General features: G+C 46.3%; 1 protein-coding gene across 11 annotated transcripts in view; it reads left to right on the forward strand.

The window, feature by feature from the left end:
* Positions 1 to 22,543, forward strand: part of RBM23 (RNA binding motif protein 23) — a 90,142-nt gene that overhangs the window by 14,305 nt on the left and 53,294 nt on the right. For 6 of the 11 annotated variants that reach the window (XM_077299115.1, XM_077299092.1, XM_077299102.1 and 3 more), the window contains 7 exons: positions 674 to 715; positions 3,566 to 3,724; positions 10,669 to 10,731; positions 11,153 to 11,270; positions 11,349 to 11,501; positions 17,135 to 17,272; positions 17,356 to 17,421. In XM_077299115.1, coding sequence (XP_077155230.1) covers positions 674 to 715; positions 3,566 to 3,724; positions 10,669 to 10,731; positions 11,153 to 11,270; positions 11,349 to 11,501; positions 17,135 to 17,272; positions 17,356 to 17,421 — 739 coding nt within the window. The remainder of the gene's footprint in view (positions 1 to 673; positions 716 to 3,565; positions 3,725 to 10,668; positions 10,732 to 11,152; positions 11,271 to 11,348; positions 11,502 to 17,134; positions 17,273 to 17,355; positions 17,422 to 22,543) is intronic. The other 5 variants (XM_077299121.1, XM_077299127.1, XM_077299138.1 and 2 more) reach the window with 3 other exon arrangements.

A 22,543-nucleotide genomic window follows, 5' to 3' on the forward strand; every position in this document is an offset into this window, starting at 1 on the left:
CCCTTGTATTGGCACACTTCATCCATGTTGACAGAAAACAATGTCCATGTCTCTGATTTTTGCAAGGACGTACAGTCTGTGAAAAAAACCAAATACCTATGTATGTGTCCATGAAAAACACGGCTAGAACATGTATGTGCAACACTGATGTCTGAATGAGGCCTTTTCAAAGCATTGTATAGCGTGAAATCCACAAGAATGAGCAGGTTAGGTTATTTTTTTTTATTATTGAATCTACTGAAAACCCCGTTCACTTGCATTATACTGTGTGTTACTGGGCACTTGCACTGCGGAATTCACAGCACAAATCCTAAATGTTGGAACACGTCTGTAATGTTTTTATTAGGCTATAATGGATAAAGCAATACTTTTAGTATAAAACCCAAGACGTTAATTGTTTAAACTACACTAGAAAGATGAAAAGTCACCTTGTTCTGTGTATGGAGAGCTACAAGGGAACGAGAACACTGCCTCTTACTAAACATGTAAAGTTTACTTTACAGTTAGAGCTGAGGGCATATCAGTAGTATGTGGCTGCTGGGCACGACCCTATGAAGCGCCTCCAATCCATGTGCGGGGCACTGCAGAATGTTGGTAAATTACGTATAGTGTGTTACTTAGGAATGATTTCATGGATTGAATTGCAATGTATTTGTCTGTCCTTTCTTACCAGCAGAAAAAGGAGTCGTTCTCTGAGTCGCGAGCGACGTAGAAGGTAAGTGTAAACTTTTATTTTTCTCCACTTAAATAAAAACAAAAAAGCACAGTGGCCCAGAGGCTGGCGCTGTCACCATGCAACTGCAGAGTTTGGATGTTCTTCCTGCGTTTGCATGGCCTCCAGCCATGTATTTCGACTGCCCCTCCTCACTTCCTCCATTCCAAAGTCATATTGATTAGTGATGAGCGAATGTGCTCAGATGTTATCAGAGTATCCTGGGTGTGTTCGGATAATATGTTCAAGTCCCCACGGCTGCATGTCTCGCAGCTGTAGGATTGCCTAAAAAAAAAAAAAAAAAAAAAAAGGCAATCCCCGCATGTGTTGTGGCTGACAGTCGCGAATGATGCAGCCGCAGGGACTCTTGACATATTACGCCCTCATCATCTCCCACCTTGACTACTGCAACCTCCTACTCTCTGGCCTCCCCTCTAGCACTCTGGCTCCAATCCATCCTTCACTCTGCTGCCCGACTAATCTACCTGTCTCCCCGCTATTCCCCAGCCTCTCCCCTATGTCAAGCCGTTCACTGGCTTCCTATCGCCCAGAGCCTCCAGCTCAAAACCCTTACTATGACATACAAAGCCATCCATAACCTGTCTCCTCCATATATCTGTGACCTTGTCTCCCGGTACTTACCTACACGCAACCTTTGATCCTTTCAAGATCTCCTTCTCTACTCCCCTCTTATCTCTTCTTCCCACAACCGCATCCAAGACTTCTCCCGTGCTTCCCCCACACTCTGGAACTCTCTACCCAACACATCAGACTCTCACCTACCATAGAAACCTTCAAAAAGAACCTGAAGTCTCACTTCTTCCGACAAGCCTGCAGTGATCCTCAACCTACTGAACCGTGGCACAACCAGCTCTCTACCCTCTCCTAGTGTATCCTCACCCATCCCCTGCAGACTGTGAGTCCTGGCTGGCAGGGTCCTCCCTCCTTCTGTACCTGTTAGTGCCTTATTTTTGCTCATGTTTATTTTGTCTATATTTGCCCCGTATTCACATGTAAAGCGCCATGGAATAAATGGCGCTATAAAAAAAGTACAGTAAATATCCGTGCATGTTCGCTCATCACATGATGATCACGTAAGGACTTTCAGGTTGTGGGAATAGTGATGATGCTTATATAGCGCCATTAACCCCTTCACGCCGTGGCCCTTTTTAGTTTTTGCGTTTTTGTTTTTTTCGCTCCCCTCCTTCCCAGAGCCATAACTTTTTTTATTTTTCCGTCAATATGGTCATGTGAGAGCTTATTTTTTGCAAGAAGAGTTGTACCTTTGAACGACACCATTGGTTTTACCATGTCGTGTGCTAGAAAACGGGAAAAAAATTCCAAGTGTGGTGAAATTGCAAAAAAAAGTGCAATGCCACACTTGTTTTTGTTTTGGCTTTTTTGCTAGGTTCACTAAATGCTAAAACTGACCTGATATTATGATTCTCCAGGTCATTACAAGTTCATAGACGCCTAAGGCCGGTTTCGCAATAGCGTTTATAGCAGCTGCGGAGGGCTGCGGACTTCCTTCGTGAAGCCCCGCCCTCGGCTGCACCTCCGCCGCTAGCTCCGCCTACTTCTGCATGCAACCGGCATGCGGCATGTGTACCTATCTTTAACATTAGGTACCCAGGTCGTGCCGCTGTATGCGGATGCTTCCGCATGCGTTGTTTTGACGATGCGACGACCATTGTAGGACACAGCTTGTAGCAATTTCTTCTTTTTTTTTTCCGCATCGTCAAAACGGCGCATGCGGAAGCATCTGCATACAGCGGCACAACCTGCATACCTAATGTTAAAGATAGGTACACAGGCCGCATGCTGGCCGCATGCAGAAATAGGCGGAGTTAGCGGCGGAGGTGCGGCCGAGGGCGGGGCTTCACGGAGGAAGTCCGCAGTTGCTACAAACGCTAGTGTGAAACTAGCCTAACATGTCTAGGTTATTTTTTATCTAAGTGGTGAAGAAAAATTAAAAACTTTGCTAAAAAATTGCGCCATTTTCCGATACCCGTAGCGTCTCCATTTTTCGTGATCTGGGGTCGGGTGAGGGCTTATTTTTTCGTGCCGAGCTGACATTTTTAATGATACTACTTTTGTGCAGATACGTTCTTTTGATCGCCCGTTATTGCATTTTAATGCAATGTCGCGGCGACCAAAAAAACGTAATTCTGGCCTTTCGAATTTTTTTCTCGCTATGCTGTTTAGCGATCAGGTTAATACATTTTTTTTATTGATCGGGCGATTCTGAACGTGGAGATACCAAATGTTTAGGTTTTATTTTTTTTTTTATTTAGGATGGGGCAAAAGGGGGGTGATGTAAACTTTTTTTTATATTTTTATTTTTTTCGTATTTTTTAAAACTTTATTTTTTTAAACTTTTGCCATGCTTCAATAGCCTCCATGGGAGGCTAGAAGCTGGCACCACTCGATCGGCTCAGCTACGTTATAGCGATCATCAGATCGCTGCTATGTAGCTTAATTGCAGGCTTGCTATGAGCGCCGACCACAGGGTGGCACTCACAGCAGGCTGGCATCAGGAACCATATAGGTCTCAAGGACCTCTTTGGTTACCATCCTGACGCATCGCCGACCCCCGATCATGTGACGGTAGTTAAATGCCGCTGTTTGACATTGGCATTTAACAGGTTAATAGCGGCGGGTGGATCATGATTTCACCCGCCGCTATTGCGTGCACATGTCAGCTGTACAAAACAGCTGACATGTTGCGACTTTGATGTGGGCTCACCGCCGGAGCCCACATCAAAGGGGGAGACACGACATGCACCGTACTAGCACGGCTTTTGTCGTGAAGGGGTTAATCTCCATTGTACTTTACAGTACTTTTTTTCTTAGTCGGAGCAGGGACCGGCAAAGACGGAGGAGCAGTAGAGATAGGCATAGAAGTCATGAACGCCGATACAGAAGTCGTAGTAGAGGCAAGAGGAACAGCTCCCGGAGTCGTGATGGGGGTCACCGCCGCCGCGAAGAACGTTCAAGACATCGCAGTCCTGGGTGAGCTAAAATTTCAGAATTCTGTTTAATTATACCTGAAGACATCATAATATTTTGTGCTGATTTTGCTCTTTCTAGGTGAAAATAATAAATTGAGCGGTTACTCACCCTGAAAGGTTTCAGGGGTAAAGTCACGACTTCAGTGCATGTGACCGCTGCAGCCAATCACTGGGCTTGGCGATTTATGTTGATGTAGAAGGCACGAGTCGCTGAGCTCATTGATTTGGTTTCAACTACTGTATTTGTTAAGATGGATATATATGCATGTAAAACAGCCGCGGAGACACCATCACGTGTTTCTCAATGCAAGCAATGAATAGCCAGGTCTTTCACCGGGAAGGAACAACCACGGGAAGGGCAGCATCCAAAAAAGAAAACCACCTATGCCAAAACATGGTATCCATCCACAGACAGCTGTTTCGGGGTATTTGCCCCTCATCAGTGTGGAGTAGGAAACTGGCTATTAGGAGCAGTGCCTGGTGAAAAGACTATAAACATAAGAGTGAATGACCTCGGGAAGATCAAAACATCCAACACCGCGGAGACACCATCACGTGTTTCTCAACGCAAGCAATGAATAGCCAGCTTGCGTTGAGAAACACGTGATGGTGTCTCCGCGGCTTTTCTACATGCATTTGCATATTTCCCTTTAGGGATGGGGGCAGTGTTCTGGATCACTGCGTTGAGAAACACGTGGTGGTGTGTCCGCAGTGTTGGATGTTTTGATCTCCCCGAGGTCATTCATCCTTATGTTTATAGAGATGGATATATAGTTAGACACACATTTTTCAAATAATTAAAACCAAGGGGAAGCCTCTCCCCAAAATAAATTGCATACAATAATGTAAAAGACCCCCCTTCCTTCCTCTCCTCCCTTCTCTTGTGACTTTACTTCTGTAATCTTTCAACAAAAGCAGGAGCAGCTGCTGAGAGGCGTCTTAGTGGTTGAAGGTAAAGACTCCTTTTATTTTTCACCTAGAGGAAGCAATTCTGCATACAATGAGGCCATGTGCACACGCTGCGGATTCCATTGCGGAATTTTCTGCAGCGGTTTTGATAAATCCGCAGTGCAAAACCGCTGCGGTTTTTACTGCGGATTTATTGCGGTTTCCGCTGCGGTTTTTCTCCTGCAGTTTCCTATTGGAGCAGGTAAAAGACCGCTGCAGATTCCGCACAAAGAATTGACATGCTGCGGAAAATAAACCGCTGCGTTTCCGCGCGTTTTTTTCCGCAGCATGTGCACTGCGGATTTAATTTCCCATAGCATTACATGGTACTGTAAATGCATGGGAAACCGCTGCGGAAACGCTGCGCATCCGCAGCGTGGGCACATACCCTAAATATTATTTATTATTTTAGCACCATTAATTCCATGGTCCTGTACATGAGAAGAGGTTACATACGGAATTATAGATATCGTTTACAGTAAACAAATTTACAATGACAGACTGGTACAGAGGAGAGAGGACCCTGTTTTTGCGGTCTTACATTCTACGGGATAATGAGGAAGAGACAGAAGGTTGGGGGTGTCGCTGCTCTGGCGGTTGGTGAGACTACTGCTCTGGCGGTTGGTGAGGCGGCAGCTCTGGCGGTGAGCCGGCACCTCTGGCGGTTGGTGAGGTGGCAGCTCTGGTGGTTGGTGAGGCGGCAGAATGATTATTGTAGGCTTTCCTGAAGAGATGGGTGTTCAAGTTCCGTCTAAAGGATCCGAGGGTGGTAGATGATCGGACGTGTTTGAGGCGTGGAATTCCAGAGGATGGGGGATATTCGGGAGAAATCTTGGAGGCGGTTGTGTGAGGAACGGATTAGTGTGGAGGAGAGTAGGAGGTCTTGGGAGGATCGAAGATTACGTGAGGGAAGATATTGGGAGATTAGTTTAGAGATATAGGGAGGGGACAGGTTGTGGATGGCTTTGTAGGTCAGTGTTAGTAGTTTGGACTGGATTCGTTGGGGAATTGGGAGCCAGTGGAGGGATTTGCAGAGAGAAAAAACGGAGGAGGAGAGAGGTGGATTAGCCGGGCAGCAGAGTTGAGGACAGACTGGAGCCGTGCAAGAGTTAGCAGGGGAGGCCACAGAGGAGGGTGTTGCAGTAATCTAGGCGGGAGATGATGAGGGCATGCACAAGAGTTTTGGTAGATTGTGGGCTGAGGAAGGAACGGATTCTGGCAATATTTTGGAGTTGGAGGCGACAGGAGGTGGTAAGAGATTGGACGTTCAGTTTGAAGGACAGGGAAGAGTAGAGAGTTACCTTGAGGCAGCGGATTTCAGGTGCGGGAAAGAGCGTGATGCCGTTTACCATAATAGATCAGGTAGGGGGGCATATGCGAGATAGGGGAAAGATGATGAGGTCGGTTTTGTCTACATTGAGTTTTAGGCTGTCTGCACACGTTGCAGATTTGGGTGCAGAATTTTCTGCACAAAATCTGCATCTCCTGGCAGAAAACGCAGGTGCAGATTTGATGCGTTTTTCTTGCGGATTTTGTTGCGGATTTGCTGCAAATTTTGTGCAGATTTCATGCTTTTTTTTTTTTTTTTTTTTTTTTTTACCCCTGCGGATTTCTATAATGTAATGGGTGCAGAAACGCTGCAGATCCGCACAAAAGATGTGACATTCTCCTTCTTTCAATCCGCTGCGTTTTCCTTGTGGAATTTTCCGCACAATTAACACAGCATATTTTTTTTTTCCTATTGATTTACATTGTACTGTAAATCACTTTGCGGATCTGCAGCGTTTCTGCGCAGAAAAAAATGTTGCGGATCCGCAGTAAATCCGCAACGTGTGCACATAGCCTTAGGAAGCGAGAGTTGATGAAGGAGGATATGGCTGCTAGACACTCCGGGATTCTGGACAGCCGAGAGGTGACATCTGGGCCAGAGAGGTAGATCTGAGTGTAGTCTGTATACAGGTGGTACTGGAAGCCATGGCACTTTGAGTTGTCTTAGGCCAAGGGTATAGATGGGGGAAAAAAGTAGGCGCCCTAGGACAGAGCCTTGAGGGACTCCCAACAGAGAGAGGGCGGGATAAGGAGGTAGTGTGGGAGTGGGAAACGCTAAATGTGCGGTTGGATAGGTATGAGGCAATCGAGGACAGGGCAAGGCCTTTGATGCCAAGGGAAGAAAGAATCTGTAGCAGTAGGCAGTGGTCGACTGTGTCGAAAGCCGAGGACAGGTTGAGAAGGAGGAGGATGTAAAACTTTCTTGTTAGCTGTGGCTGTGAGTAAGTCATTAGTAATTTTGGTCAGGGCAGTTTCGGTGGAGTGGTGGGTGCGGAAGCCAGATTGGAGGTTGTCAAGGAGAGAGTTAGATGAGAGGTGGGAGGAAAGTTGAGCATGGACATGCTGCTCAAGGAGTTTGGGAGCAGTGATATGGGGCGATAGCTGGGCATAGCAGTTGGGTCAAGGTTAGCTTTTTTGAGGATGGGTGTGATGGTGGCATGTTTGAAAGCAGAGGGGAAGGTACCAGAAGATAGCGATAGGTTGAAGAGATGGGTTAGGGCTGGAGTGAGCATGTTAGTGAGGTTGGGGAGCAGGTGGGAAGGGATGGGGTCAAGTGCACAGGTGGTGAGTTGTGATTTGGATAGGAGGTGAGTAAGTACTCCTACAGTGATGTTGGAGAGGGAAGTTATTAGGGAAGGGCTGAGGTCTGGTGTAATGAGTTGTTGGGGTGGTGGAACAGTAAAGGTTTACCTTGTTTTGTCGATCTTGTTTTTGAAGTAGGCGGCAAAGTCCTCAGAAAAGATGAGGGGAGTTGGAGGGGGCAGTGGTGGGCGGAGGAGAGTTAAATGTGCTGAACAGTTGTTTTGGGTGGTATGATAATGAAGATACAAGGTTGGTGAAATAGGTCTGTTTAGCAGAATTGAGGGCTAGTTTGAAGGCGAGTGTAGCTTGTTTGAAAGCAGTGAAGTCGTCTGGCAGGCGTGTTTTTTTTTCCAACGCCGCTCCGCGACCCTGAATGTTTGTCGGAGTTTTTTGGTGAGGTTATGCAAGGGTTGCCTATTGATTTGTCACACTTTGCCATGCATCAGAGGAGTGACTGAGTCTATGGCTGATGTGAGGGTGGAGTTATAGAAAGCTGTGGCGCTGTCCGTGTCGTGGAGTGAAGATATGGAGGACAGGGGTAGAAGAGAGTCTGAGAGTGTATAGGTGTGCAAGGCTTCTGCGAGGATGTGGTAGTGGCATGACATAGGGGGCAGGTGAGGAGTGCAAGGATGAGATGGTGAGTAGATGGTGATCAGATAGGGGGAAGGGAGAGGTTGTGAGCTTAGATAAGGAACAGAGGCGGGTGAAGATGAGGTCTAGTGTATGTCCGTCTGCGTGGGTGGCTGTGGAGGACCACAGAGTAAGTCCAAAGGATGAGGTAAGGGCCAGGAGCTTGGAGGCTGCCGGCTGGTGGGTGTCAGCATGGATATTAAAGTCACCCATTATGATGGTGGGGATGTCATTAGAGAGAAAGTGAAAAAGCCAGGTGGAGAATTGGTCTATGAAGGCAGTGTCTGAGCCCGGTGGTCGGTATGACAGCCATTTGGAGACTAGAGGGAGAGTAGATACGGACAGAGTGAACCTCGAAAGAAGGGAGGATAAGGAAGAGTGGGGGTTGGATAGGGTTGAAGTAGCAGTTTTTAAAAAGAAGGAAACCCACTCCTCCGCCGTGTCTGTTGCCAGACCAACAAATGCCAAATCTGTTCTCATGCTTTGCACTGTTGAGGGGCAACACCCCTAAACATGTCTGCAAATTGAGATTCTGGTTTGGCTTTTATCCTATGGCAAGGTTCATGAAAGGTTGATGTTGACTTTTAGGATTGCTGCTTCCAATAGGTGGCACTGCAGTTTACTCTTCATCTATGAAGAGGCAATTTGCATGTTTAATTTCCCAGAGGAGCATTTCATGGCCTAAGGCTATGTGCACACGTTGCAGATTCTCTGCGGATCCGCAGCTTTTTTTGCGGTGCAGAAACGCTGCAGATCTGCAATTGATTTACAGTACAATGTAAATCAATGAGAAAAAAAAACGCTCTGCAGATGGTGCGGAAAATTCTGTGCGGAAACGCTGCAGATTAAAAGAAGTATAAAAGAAGTAGCATGTCACTTCTTTTTTTGCGGGTCTGCAGCGTTTTTGTACCCATTCCATTATAGAAATCCACAGGGGTAAAATCCGCAGCAAAACCACACAAAAACGCTGCAGATCCGCGCAAAAAACGTGACAAATCCGCAGCTGCGTTTTCTACCAAGACATGCAGAATCCGCACCAGAAATTCCTAAGGCTAATCCGCAACGTGTGCACATAGCCTTAGTCCTCTTAGGCTACTTTCACACTTGCGTTTTTAGCAATCCGTCGTTTTGGTAAAAAAGCGGATCCTGCAAATGTGCCCGCAGGATGCTTTTTTTTCCCATAATCTTGTATTAGCGACGGATGGCCACATGTCGCGTCCATCATGCAACGGATCCGTCGTGTTTTGGCAGACCGTCGTCACGAAAAAAAACGTTCAAGTGAACCTTTTTTGTCCGTCGCGTCCGCCATTTTCTACCGCGCATGCGCGGCCGAATCTCCGCCCCCTCATCCCCGGACTTTAGACTGGGCAGCGGATGCATTGAAAAGCTGCATCCGCTGCCCACGTCGTGCATAAATTTCACAACGTGCGTCGGCCTGACGCATAGCGACGGACCCGTACCGACGCTAGTGTGAAAGTAGCCTTATACTGTTGCCACAATGAGAAACTGTTCCACATTAGTGTGTTCTTTTTTTTTTTTTTTTATTTCCCCCCCCCCCTTTTCCAAAAGCTGTAAGTTTTCCATTAATTTAGTCATATGAGGGCTTGTTTTTTTGATGGATGAGGAATTGTACTTTTAAATGACATTCTTCATTTTACCATATAATATACTGAAAAAATTCCAAGTGCGGTGAAAGTACAACTCCCTAATTGATTTGATTTTTTTTTTTTCTCTCTCAATTTACCATGGTCACTGTATGGTAAAACTGACCTGGCAGTATCATTCTCCAGGGCACTATTAGTACACAGATACCAAACAAATAGTTTTTTTTTCTTTTTGTGGTGAAAAAAAAAAATTGGAAATTGGTATGAATTTTTTGTTGTTGATTGTGTCGCACACCCATGATGCAATTCTGATAGATACAATGCTTTGATCACCTCCTATTGCAGTACTGCACAACCAAAAAAAAAACGTAGTTCTGGGTTTGTTTTTTCTCTACACTGTTAATGGATAATAATTTAATATTTTGATAGATCTGACATTTCTAAATGCATTGATAAAATTTAGTATAATATATAGTATTTGCAATGGACCAAAAGGGCATGCTATGAAGTGTTTGTTTTTTTTTTTGTTTTTTTTTTAATTAAATAGTCCCTTTGGGGGACTTGAGCTGCAATTGTCTGATTGCTCCAGTGCTTCAACACTGTTATGCATAGCAGAAATCGTCATCTCCTGTGAATGCCAGCCATTGGCCTGTGCTCATAAGAGCACCATAATGACAGGTACGGGGGTTAGGTCATCAGATCCACAGTTGTTACAGCAACCCATCGGTGCCCTGTGATCAAGTTCTGGGCATGCTGCTGGGGAGCATGGAATGACTTTTACCCCAGTCGGCGCTTGTTAAATCGTTCTGTCAACCTGACAGCGGCATTTAACAGGGTAACCGCTGCGGATGGAGCACTTCACTGGCGGCTGTTAAAGCACATGATGGTTGACTAAATTAGCTGTCATGTGCGGGGCAAGATGTGGGCTCAGCATGTCATCAAAGAGAAGGTCACGACATGACTTATATTTACGTTGTATGTCGAGGAGGGGTTAAGATGGAGAGCCATAGACTTCAAGTATGTTATCCCAAATTCTTTATACAGCTGGTTATAATTGTTGTACACACGTTTACCGACCATTGTATTGTGTAATACATACTGATATTGATATATTTTTAACGGTTTTCATCAGCAGACAACTTCACACACGTAGCAAGAGTCGCAGTCCTCGACAGAAAGAAAAAAGTCCACTGAGGTATGTGCCAGCATGCTAGAAGGCTCTAGTCCCTGGGGTGCTCACCCATTTCCAGGTCTTGGCCTCTGTCTACAGGAGCTGTACAGAAGATGCTAGCCTTATGTAAGGCTGGGTCTGCATGGCAACACTTACTGCAAAATCACAACATGGCTGCAGGATCAAGTACTGTTATGTGCTTCATCTCAAGTGTACAGGGCTTTGTAGCCAACCTAGGCCTCTCTGCTGTGAGACCATCTTCAATGGGGGGAGTACATGGTGTCTTCAGTGAGCACAAGCACTGTCCCTTTCTGTGCTTTAAGTGGGTGTTGCACAGTGTTTGATTGTAGCCTTGAGGTACTTTGCTGTAATGTATAAATTGCCAAGCAAAATAAATTGCATAATCTTGAAACTAAGAAGCATAACCTCCACTCTGTTTCCTTAGGCAACCAGAGCCTAACACGTCCCCAGAAGAGCGGGATGCACGGACAGTGTTCTGTATGCAGCTGGCTGCACGCATTCGTCCCCGAGACTTGGAAGACTTCTTTTCAGCAGTTGGCAAAGTTGGTCACTTCTTGAGAATTGCTGTAATAACTGTGTGTATTTTTGTTTGTTTTCTGAACTTATTAATTTTATTTTAGGTGCGTGATGTAAGGATGATATCCGACAGAAACTCAAGAAGGTCAAAGGGTATAGCATATGTTGAATTTGTTGACATCCAATCTGTATCTTTAGCCATTGGGCTAACTGGGCAAAGGCTGTTGGGTGTACCTATTATTGTGCAGGCTTCACAGGTAAGAGCAAACTCTGAAAGTGGTGGTCTTTATTCATTTTTTTTTTTTCTTTAATTTATTCTAGCAATACCAATTATATACAAATGTCATATTCCATAGGAAACACTGGTGAGCTTCACTTGGTTTTCCTCAGGCAAATATGGGTTCTGTAGGTGTTAATATTGTGTGATATAAAGGTATATGTCAATGTAAATGCAAGTAAAGTTATCCAGCAGTTTGGATATAAAGCTTTACCAATTTATTAGTACAACTTAAAGGGAACCTGTCACCCCGTTTTTTCAGTATGAGATAAAAATACTGTTAAATAGGGCCTGAGCTGTGCTGGACAATAGTGTATTTTGTGTACCCTGATTCCCCACCTATGCTGCCGAAATACCTTACCAAAGTCGCCGTTTTCGCCTGTCAATCAAGGTGGTCTGGTCAAATGGGCGTGGTGAAATCGCTGTTTCTTCCCCCAGATCTTGCTTATCTTTCCGTTGGTGGCGTAGTGGTTTGCGCATGCCCAACTGCCGAATCTACTGCGCAGGTGAAGAAAAAGAGCGCGATCTGCGCTGTTCCCCTGGTTATCGGTGGGGGCGGCCATCTTCCTGAGGCCGCGCGTGCGCAGATGGAGTGCTCTGCTGCACGGGGCTTCAGGAAAATGGCCGTGGGATGCCGCGCGTGCGCAGATGGAGATCGCGGTGGCCATTTTCCTGAAGCTGAGATGCGAACTCGGCTTCAGGGAAATGGCCGCCGCGATCTCCATCTGCGCACACGCAGCCTCAGGAAGATGGCCGCCCCCACCGATAACCAGGGGAATAGCGCAGATCACGCTCTTTTTCTTCACCTGTGCAGTGGATTCGGCAGTTGGGCGTGCACAAACCACTACGCCACCAACGGAAAGATAAGCAAGATCTGGGGGAAGAAACAGCGATTTCACCACGCCCATTTGACCAGACCACCTTGATTGACAGGCGAAAACGGCGACTTTGGTAAGGTATTTCGGCAGCATAGGTGGGGAATCAGGGTACACAAAATACACTATTGTAAAGCACAGCTGAGGCCCTATTTAACGGTATTTTTATCTCATACTGAAAAAACAGGGTGAAAGGTTTCCAGCTACACTTAAAATCTTGCATCAAGGTAAAAACCGATGCGTTTCAGACAGGCATGTGGAGTCGATAGCCAAACCATCGTCTTGTACTGGCTCTGACTCCTCAATTTTCCTGACTTCGACTCCACAGCACTGCCTCACTCCTGAGCATGTACATAAAGTGCAGCACAGATTCATCTCACCTAAAATCCTTAGATCAGGAACAGAACAGACATTTTTTTTTTTTTTTAGGACATTTCATAACTTTCCCAAATTCTTACGAGAACATTTACAGCACATCCTGCATTGTACTACTGAACCCAATTTATTATATATTTTAGGGGTCGGTCCATTTTATACCGACTCCATCAAAATGGACTCCCAACTCCACGACTCCACAACCCTGGTTTCAGACAGAGCACGGTCCTTGGTCATATACAGTATATTACAGTGACCTATCATTAGCATGAATTGAAACCTGGCAAGTATTTAATGAATCCTTAACCTTTTAATTAGATGTGAGGCTGTGAAAAGCAAAGCAATTTTTTTTTTTTTTTCAATGGCTATTTCCATTCTATAAACTGATGGTATTTTGCAATCATGTGCAATCACTTTGATTTGATGCAGCCACTGGGACCCCACCAATTATGAGGCTGAATAGGCAACAGTGCCGAAGGACCAGAGATTGGACCTCGGCTAATAATGAAAGGAAACCTGTTATTCCTAAATTCTATTAAGCTGCAGATATAGGGTTTATTTACCTATTAAGGCTGTATTCACACATTCAGTATCTGGTCAGTATTTCACATCGGTATATGTAAGCCAAAATCAGGATGGGATAAGAAATACGGAAGTGGTGACGTGTTTCTATTCTACTTTTTCTCTGGTTGTTCCACTCCTGATTTTGTCTTCCAAATACTAATGTAAAAATACTGAACATGTGAACGTGGCCAAATAGTTACAATGCTGTCTGTCTTACTGACCGTGCAGCTGACATAAGAAAATTCACTTTATTCCTCTCAAGAGCTACCGGCTTTCAGTCAGAGATGTAGTGGAGAAGCTACTGTCCCAGCTCGGTACCCTTTGGTGCTATGACCGTTCTCTCTCCACAGATGTGCTGTCAAAGTGCCAGGGTGTGCTCAGTCACTACTTGCTCTATAGTGAGCCGTGAATGTAGCCGCTCCAGGGCCGGACTGGGACTAAAATTCAGCCCTGGCATTTGAAAGTGCACAGGCCCACTTGTCACATGGTTACTGTATAATATCTTTGTACACTTGTAGGTTACAATAAGTGAGGGGAGTGTAACACGACTATATAACATATAATCACAGCTGTATCCAGCATTAAAGCTTGGTCCTATTTATTGTTTTTAGTTGCAATACCAATAAAAAGCGCTACTTTACCTACATAACTGGATCTCGTAGATAATGAAAGGATTGGGACGTCCAAAGGCTATGGAACCTCTTTCTGATGCTCCATAAACTTTGCCTACAGCCACTTATGGTTCCGCTGCGCAGCACGAGACCCGGTGACTCTGAAGAGCGGGGACATCAGTAACGTCACCACTCTTCAGATATTCCGGGTCTTGCGCTGAGCTCGGCGACTGTGAAGAGCGGTATTGTTACTACCGTCACCGCTCTTCAGAGTCGCTGGGTCTCACCAGGTCTGGGCTAGTAGTGAGGGTGTCTGATAGACACCTCTCCATTACTTACACCAGAGATTGATAGCAGCTGACATTACGCAGCTGACATCAACCCTAAAAATCATTACACATACCAGAATTTACTGCTTTTCCCAGCCGCCAGAGCATTTGAGTTAGCGCTATTTCCAGGCGCCGGGTGCAGGGCCGGCTCCAGGTTTTTGAGGGCCCCGGGCGAACGAGTCTCAGTGGGCCCCCCCTTTAACACATTCATACCACATATATATATATAACGCACAGCCGGTGAGTCTGTGACGCAGTATATAACACACAGCCCACGCAGTATATAACGCACAGCCCACGCAGTATATAACGCACAGCCGGTGAGTCTGTGACGCAGTTATAACGCACAGCCCACGCAGTACATAACGCACAGCAGCCCACGCAGTATATAACGCACAGTAGCCCACGCAGTATATAACGCACAGCAGCCCACGCAGTATATAACGCAGAGCAGCCCACGCAGTATATAACGCAGAGCAGCCCACGCAGTATATAACGCACAGCAGCCCACGCAGTATATAACGCACAGCAGCCCACGCAGTATATAACGCACAGCAGCCCACGCAGTATATAACGCACAGCAGCCCACGCAGTATATAACGCACAGCAGCCCACGCAGTATATAACACACATAGCCGCGAGCCCACACAGATCACGTCACAGCGGCCACGGAGCCCCCATAACCACGTCCAGCGCACAGTACACCCGGCCTGAAGGCAGTGCAGCCAGCACCCACATCATCACTGGCACTGCGCGCAGCTTTCAATTCTGCCCATTTTGCTCCTGAATGAGCTTTATTAATTTGAGGGTGTCACGCAGCACGCAGGCTCAGCAGACCCAGCCACTGCCAGGCTCAGCAGCAGGCATCTGATATTCCACTCCCTCCCCCCCGCAAAGCGCAGCGTTGGGACGGACCCTCACTCACCCCCTCACCGAAGACGAGTCACTGACTCACTCACTCGTTGTGGACACAGCAGGAGAGGGTGCACCGACCGTGCACCGTCCTCACTGCAGGCTGCAGCTGCTGCTCGTCTTCTCCTCCTGCTTGGCGCTGCCGGACCTGTCCTCCTCTCTTCATGTCCTGGATGGTGGACGCTGGGACGGATAGATTCTGGAGTCTGGACTGCAGTGGAGACTAGTGGAAGGCTTCAGTGGCGCTCTCTCTGTCCTCTCCTTCTTGCGAGTCTAGCATGACGAGCCGGCCGACCGGATGTAACAGGAGAGGAGATGACCCAGCGATCCGGAAGTGTCTTCTTGTGTATCCATGGTGACTGGTGAGGGGGGCCGGCGGAGGTGAGTATTGCGCTGCTATTGCAGCTGCGCAGCGCCAGACCAGGCAGGCGCCAGCGAAACGGCCTCAGGCTCAGACAGAGCTGACTGTCTGTGCCCCCTGCAGCCAAGGCGCCGCCGGCGCCGGGCGATGTGCATGTAGTCAGTGAGTGACGCTCACGTCACGTGTACTACCATAAATGGGCCCCCCGTCTCGCCAGGGCACCGGCACTTGCCCGGGTACGCCGGGTTCTGACGCCGGCCCTGGCCGGGTGGTAACTACAACTGTCATCATCCTTCCCTGGTCCCCCTGAGAAGCATTTCTGCTGTATTTACATGCGCTGATCTCAGGCCACTAAACGAGTGTGATCGACAATAGTGAAGTCGTTCGCTTGTTTCCCGCCCTCTTTACACCAACTGAGAAAGAATGAAAGGAACAGAACAATCACAATTAGATCAATCTGTCCCCATACAGTATCATGTTATCAGCAGCACATCTACAGTTTACACCAGCGATGTGCTGCTGAGAACAAGGATTTATGTTCCCACATAAACAAACAATCACTCAATGAATTGGCAGCATTTTTCTTGTTTAGTAAAATACACCCCGTAGTCCTCCATATATTATAATGTGCACCTCAGTCCTCCATATAGTATAATACACACCTCATTCCTCCATATAGTATAATACACTCCTCAGTCCTCCATATAGTATAATACACTCCTCAGTCCTCCATGTAGAATAATACACTCCTCAGTCCTCCATATAGTATAATACACTCGTCAGTCCTCCATATAGTATAATGCACTCCTCAGTCCTCCATATAGCATTATACACTCCACATAGTCCTCCATATAGTATAATACACTCCTCATAGACCTCCATACATTAAAATATACTGCAATTCCTCCATATAGTACAATACACTCCTCAGTCCTCCAAATAGTATAATACATTCCTCATAGTGCTCCACATATAGTACAATGCCCCACCATTGTCATCCATGTAGTACAATTCACTTCCCATAGCATAATACACCCCATAGTTCTTCATAGACGCCGGTATAGTTGAATGTGGTGGCGCTGGCAGGGGGTGAGTCGTCGGCGGGGGGGGGGGGGGGGAGACAGCACTGGCAAGCGGCCCACGACTGCCACCGGCCCTTCTGGCATTTGCCAGAACTGCCCGATGGCCAGTCCGGCCCTGAGCCGCTCCGTGCATGCCTGACTGAAAGCTGGCGCCTCTGACTGACTGAAAAAGGGGTTTTGGCATACAGCACACATTTGGTGTTGTAACCATTACAATCTACCAACAAAAGTAATATCCTCCCTCGTTATACATGGTGATGTACTCCATGCTTTGCTGCTTGTTCAAGAACGTTTATTGACCAGTATTAAAGGGTATTGAAGGCAGTCACACACTTCCTTATCATGAAGACAAATGTGCTGCAGCAGGAATTACATCGATGTATGTAGTAACCATAAAGCAAAGTCGTGGATTAGATATTGGTATAGTGCCAAGCTATCAACGTTCAGTAAGCTATACATCTGTGTTCATGTGCTAAAGGTACCTTTCATGCATTTCTTTTTTAGGCTGAGAAGAACCGCCTGGCTGCGATGGCCAGTAATATGCAGAGAAGTAATTCTGGACCCACACGTCTGTATGTGGGATCTTTACACTTCAACATCACAGAGGACATGCTGAGAGGAATCTTTGAACCCTTTGGAAGGGTAAACTTATCCGTTTGCTTTGGTAACTAAATATGATTGATTGAACTGTTTCAGGTGGTAATTTGTTTATGATCTTCATACAGATTGAGAATATTCAACTCTTGCGAGAACCTGACACTGGACGATCCAAGGGCTATGGTTTTATAACTGTAAGTGTCTAAGGGTTATATTGTAATTTATTAACACTTTCTATCTTTATCCCCTTCCTGCTCATGTCTTGGTGTGAGTGTATGGAGCAGGCTCAGGAGCCGAGCCTGCTCCACATAAGTTAGAGACTGTCACACAGCCAGCTTCTACCCCCCCTCAACGGCAGCAAGCTTCACCGGATGCTGTTAATCTGTAAACTGCTGTTAATCATTGAGAGCAGCAATTAAACCACATAATCCTGCCTGGCGTTCCGTTCTGGCTGGCTATATCTCCCATACGATGTGATCATGGGGTGTTAATGAGTTGCAGTGGCATTGTAGATTGACCTGGGGCTGGGCTTTGCAGGAGACCCGGTTTAGAACTGTATGCTGCAATGCCTAAAGTTCAAGAACTCTGATGAAGAAAAAAAAAAAAAAAAAAATGTTAAATATATTCAAGCAGGTTTTATGCCCTCTAAGCCCAAATCTATTAATCTAAGAAGGCTGTTTCTAAACATGCAGGCGACTCGGGCGGATCCTGAAGATAAGGCTATTCTTTCACTAGATGCCACTGAGGCTTTCGATAGTACGGAGTGGGGATATCTATGGTCAATTCTAAAATAAATGGGTTTTGGTCCTAATTTCATTAAATGGGTTAGGCTATTATATAAGGCCCAGGCAGCTAGAGTAAGGGCCAATGGAAATATCTCTGATAGCCTAATACTACATAGGGGGACGAGGCAGGGATGCCCATTATCACTGTTGCTCTTTGCTTTGGTGATTGAGCCTCTGGCCTGTAGTATTAGAGGGAATTCAGGAATAGAACGTTTTAAATATGTGGGCAGGGAGGAACGGATTGCACTGTATGCAGATTATTTATTTTATTTGGTAATAATAATTTAAATATTTCAGTATCTGCTATAATGGAAGCTATTGAGAGGTTTGGGCTTAACTATTGTTTGATCCAAATCTGCCTTTCTTCCTTCACATTACAAGGACAATGCATGCTTATATTCCCCTAAATCTCATCCATATGGTGAATAAAATGAAAAATAAAGTTAGTGCCTGGGGGAAATTACTTCTGTCTGCATTAGGGAGAGCAAACTTAATCAAGCTTTATGCCCGATGTTTTATACATTCTCCATAATTCTCCAGTATGGATTCCTAAGTATTGGTGTAGAAGAATGCATAGCATCTTTAGGGTCCTGATTTGGAAGGGGGTATTCCCAGAATTAAATTAGAAAAGTTACAATTACCTAAGGATCAGGGGGGGAAATGGCACTGCCACATATATGGGGGTATTTTTTGGCCTCCCAAATTCAACATTTTTAGAGGAGGGGTTGCAGGAGGTACATCAGTGCTGAAATTTGTAGGGGGAGGGAAGTGCCTAGTAAAAGCATGTTGGGAATGAGGCTGTTCATTTGGGATGATCTATGTCTGAATGAGCTTTCTCTTCTGGAGGGATTTGGGAACCTGAAAAGATAGTGCTTGAAATGTGTACCAATTGTATGCATATGGTGTTTCTAAAACGAGTTTAACCAGAGTAACTCGTTCTTTCAATAATTACAATTAATGCATGCTATTAGAGCATCGGAGGCCTGAACAGATCTGACCATCTCAACTAATGGGATACTAGACTGTGTGCTATGTGCAAAAGTGTCATGTCGGACGCTGTTCAGACCAGGTCGTCCGACAGACAGCGGTAATTCCGCTTTTGACCACTATTTACTCATTGGCGTCTGCTAGATTTTGTCTAGCTGTTCCGGGGTTAATTTACCTGATCCTCGGATTGGAAGCTGGGCCATTTCCATGGCCTTTAAATAGTTCTCCTGATCATTGGGCGTCGCCGATTATAGCTTCTGTCTTGCGTTATCTCGGTCTGGAGTGGAGAGCTGGTGGTTGGAGATTCGTTGCTGGTGGTGTATATTCCTTCGTCTTATTTACTCCTTCCTATATTTGTGTTTATTTTGCCCTGCACATTTATAGTGTATTCCTGAGTGTCTGCGGCGTGGTGTATATTTTCCTTTATCCTTGTCTGTGCTAACTGTGGGTATTTAAGTATTACCTCGTCACTGGGTGGTGCGTGGAGGTTTCAGCCTAGGGCTGAGCTCAGGAGTTAGGGTGAGGTTCGAGGCCTGAACATGCACACCATCAGTGTAAACTTCAGGTAGAGGGTCAGTCAGGATTTCCCTAGTCTTAGGGAAATTGCAGGAGCCCGGGTTATTAGCTCTCGCTCACCTAGTCTCTCCCTGACATTATAATCGGCACAACAACAACAAAAAAAAAAGGGGTTTCTTTTTTTTTTTTTGTCATGGATCCCATGACTTCCATAACCCACCAGTTGGAGGCGCTGTCCCTACAGGTCACTGAGTTGAGGGGGGCAGTGCAGCAACAGGGACTAGCAGTGTCCAATGTGCAAGCTGGAGCGACAGGAAGAGTTACTGAGCCTAAATTTCTGTTGCCTGAAAAATTTGCTGGGAACGCAGTAAATTTGTTTCTTTTCGTGAAGCTTGCAAACTATATTTCCGTATGCGCCCGATATCTTCGGGTAATGAGGCTCAGCGTGTGGGCCTGGTGTTGTCATTGTTAAGTGGTTAAGTGGGGATCCCCAAGCATGGACATTTTCTTTGCCATCTGATTCTGCGGCATTTGTCTCTGTGGAGAGTTTTTTTTCTTCTCTTGGGAAAATCTACGATGAACCTGACAGAATGGCTCTGGCAGAATCTAAGATACGCTCTATTCGCCAGGGGGAGCGAGTTGCAGAGGATTACTGTTCTGAATTTCGTCGCTGGGCGATCGATACCCAATGGAATGATGCAGCATTGCGGAGTCAGTTTATACATGGGATTTCTGGAAGGGTTAAAAAAGCCCTTCTGATGTACGAGACTCCTACTTCTCTAGATTCCGCTATGAGTCTGGTGGTCCGCATTAATCGCCGTTTGCGTCAGGGGGAGCATGAGACACCGCCTATGGGAGAGGGCTTAGGTTCACGTGAGGTTGCTGCAGGTGAGCCCACGGAGCCTATGCAAATCGCAGGGGTGTCACATGTCAAGCATCGAGCCCCTGAGCTCAGGAAGCAGGGAGCCTGTTTTTACTGTGGTAAAACTGGTCATTTTATTAACATCTGTCCTCTGCTGCCTAAGAAAAACGCAACGGCGGAAAACTTCTGAGCTCAGAGGGTGTGGAGGAGACCAGTCTGAGCTTATGTATATCCTCCATGGTGGTTTCTCAGTGCATGCTCCCTGCTAAGGTTTTTGTTGCTGGCAGTGAGCTGCCAATTACTGTTTTTGTGGATAGTGGTTCAGCCACAAATCTCATTGATGAGGGGTTTGCGCGCACAGCAGGTTTTAGGATTGAAAAACTGTCTCATCCTATCCGCGTGGTCACCATCAATGCTGCTCCTCTCTCTCAGGGGGAGATTACTGAATTTGTGGCTGAGGTGAAACTCCACATTGGAGTTCTACATTCTGAGCGGGTTACATGTAAGGTGCTCAGGAATCTTCCTGCTCAGGTGGTTTTGGGTTTTCCTTGGTTGTCTATGCACAACCCGGTAATTGACTGGAAAACTCAGGACATAATTCGGTGGAGCGAGTTCTGCCAGGAGAATTGCCTGGCCACATGTGTGGCTGCGGTGACTTCAAGCGTTCCGGAGTCACTTCAGGATTTTGTGGATGTGTTCTCTGAGAAGGGTTGTTCAGAGTTGCCGCCACATCGTCCTTATGACTGTTCTATCCGGTTTAAACCAGGGGCCAAATTACCTAAAGCAAGGATGTTTATCTCCGGTCCGGAGAGACAAGCGTTAAAAGATTACATTGCGGAAAGCTTGAGCAAAGGGCACATCAGGCCATCATCCTCGCCGGTGGCAGCAGGGTTGTTCTTTGTGAAGAAGAAAGATGGCGGATTACGCCCGTGTTTGGATTTCAGGGAGTTGAACCAGATAACGGTTCGTGATCCACACCCTATGCCTCTGATACCAGATTTGTTCAACCAGGTGGCAGGTGCTAAGTGGTTCACCAAGCTTGACCTCGGGGGCGTACAACCTCATAAGAGTCCGTCAAGGTGATGAGTGGAAGACGGCTTTTAATACCCCTGAGGGTCATTTTGAAAATTTGGTGATGCCGTTTGGGTTGACTAACGCCCCTGCAGTGTTCCAACATTTCATCAATGATGTGTTCTCGCATGTTTTGGGGAAATTCGTTATCGTGTACCTAGATGATATTCTCATATATTCTTGTGACCGTGAGGCTCATTTAGATCATGTCAGGCAGGAGTTACAGCTTCTCAGAGAGAATAAGCTGTATGCTAAACTTGAGAAATGTGTATTTTCTGTTCAAGAGTTGCCTTTCTTGGGTTATATTGTGTCTGCTTTTGGTTTTAAAATGGACGCCGCTAAGGTGCAGGCGGTGCTGCATTGGGAACGTCCTGATAACCTGAAAGCACTTCAGCGGTTCCTTGGGTTTTCTAACTATTATAGGAAATTTATCAAGGATTTTTCCATCAGTGCTAAACCGCGAACTGACATGACTAAAAAGGGTACCAATTTCTCTGTTTGACCTGATGCTGCTGTGCGCGCATTTGAATTTCTTAAGAACAGTTTTGTTTCAGCCCCCATTCTTGTGCAGCCAGATGTATCTAAACCCTTTGTTGTGGAAGTCGATGCGTCTGAGGTTGGTGTGGGGGCGGTACTATCTCAAGGCTCATCTTTGAGTGGTTTACGTCCGTGCGCCTATTTCTCCAAGAAACTGTCGTCCGCCGAACGTAACTACGATATCGGCAACAGGGAGTTGTTGGCAATTAAGTTGGCCTTTGAGGAATGGCGACACTTCTTGGAGGGGTCGGTCCATCAGGTAACTGTTATTACCGATCATAAGAATCTGCTGTATTTGGAGTCAGCCAAGCGTCTGTCCCCCAGGCAGGCTCGCTGGGCATTGTTTTTCACGCGGTTCAATTTTGTGGTCACTTACAGACCGGGGTCTAAAGGCGGATGCTCTGTCCAGGTGTTTTCCGGGGGGAGAACCTCGGGAGGATCCAGTACCCATCCTCCAAAAGGGTGTTGTGGTTTCGGCTCTCACTACCGAGGTTGAGGCTGAGATTGCCGAGGCTCAGGAGGAGGTACCATCTGAGCTTCCCGTCAACAAATCTTTTG

Source organism: Ranitomeya variabilis, chromosome 1 (genome assembly GCF_051348905.1).
Source record: "Ranitomeya variabilis isolate aRanVar5 chromosome 1, aRanVar5.hap1, whole genome shotgun sequence".
NCBI classification, from domain to species: Eukaryota; Metazoa; Chordata; class Amphibia; order Anura; family Dendrobatidae; genus Ranitomeya; species Ranitomeya variabilis.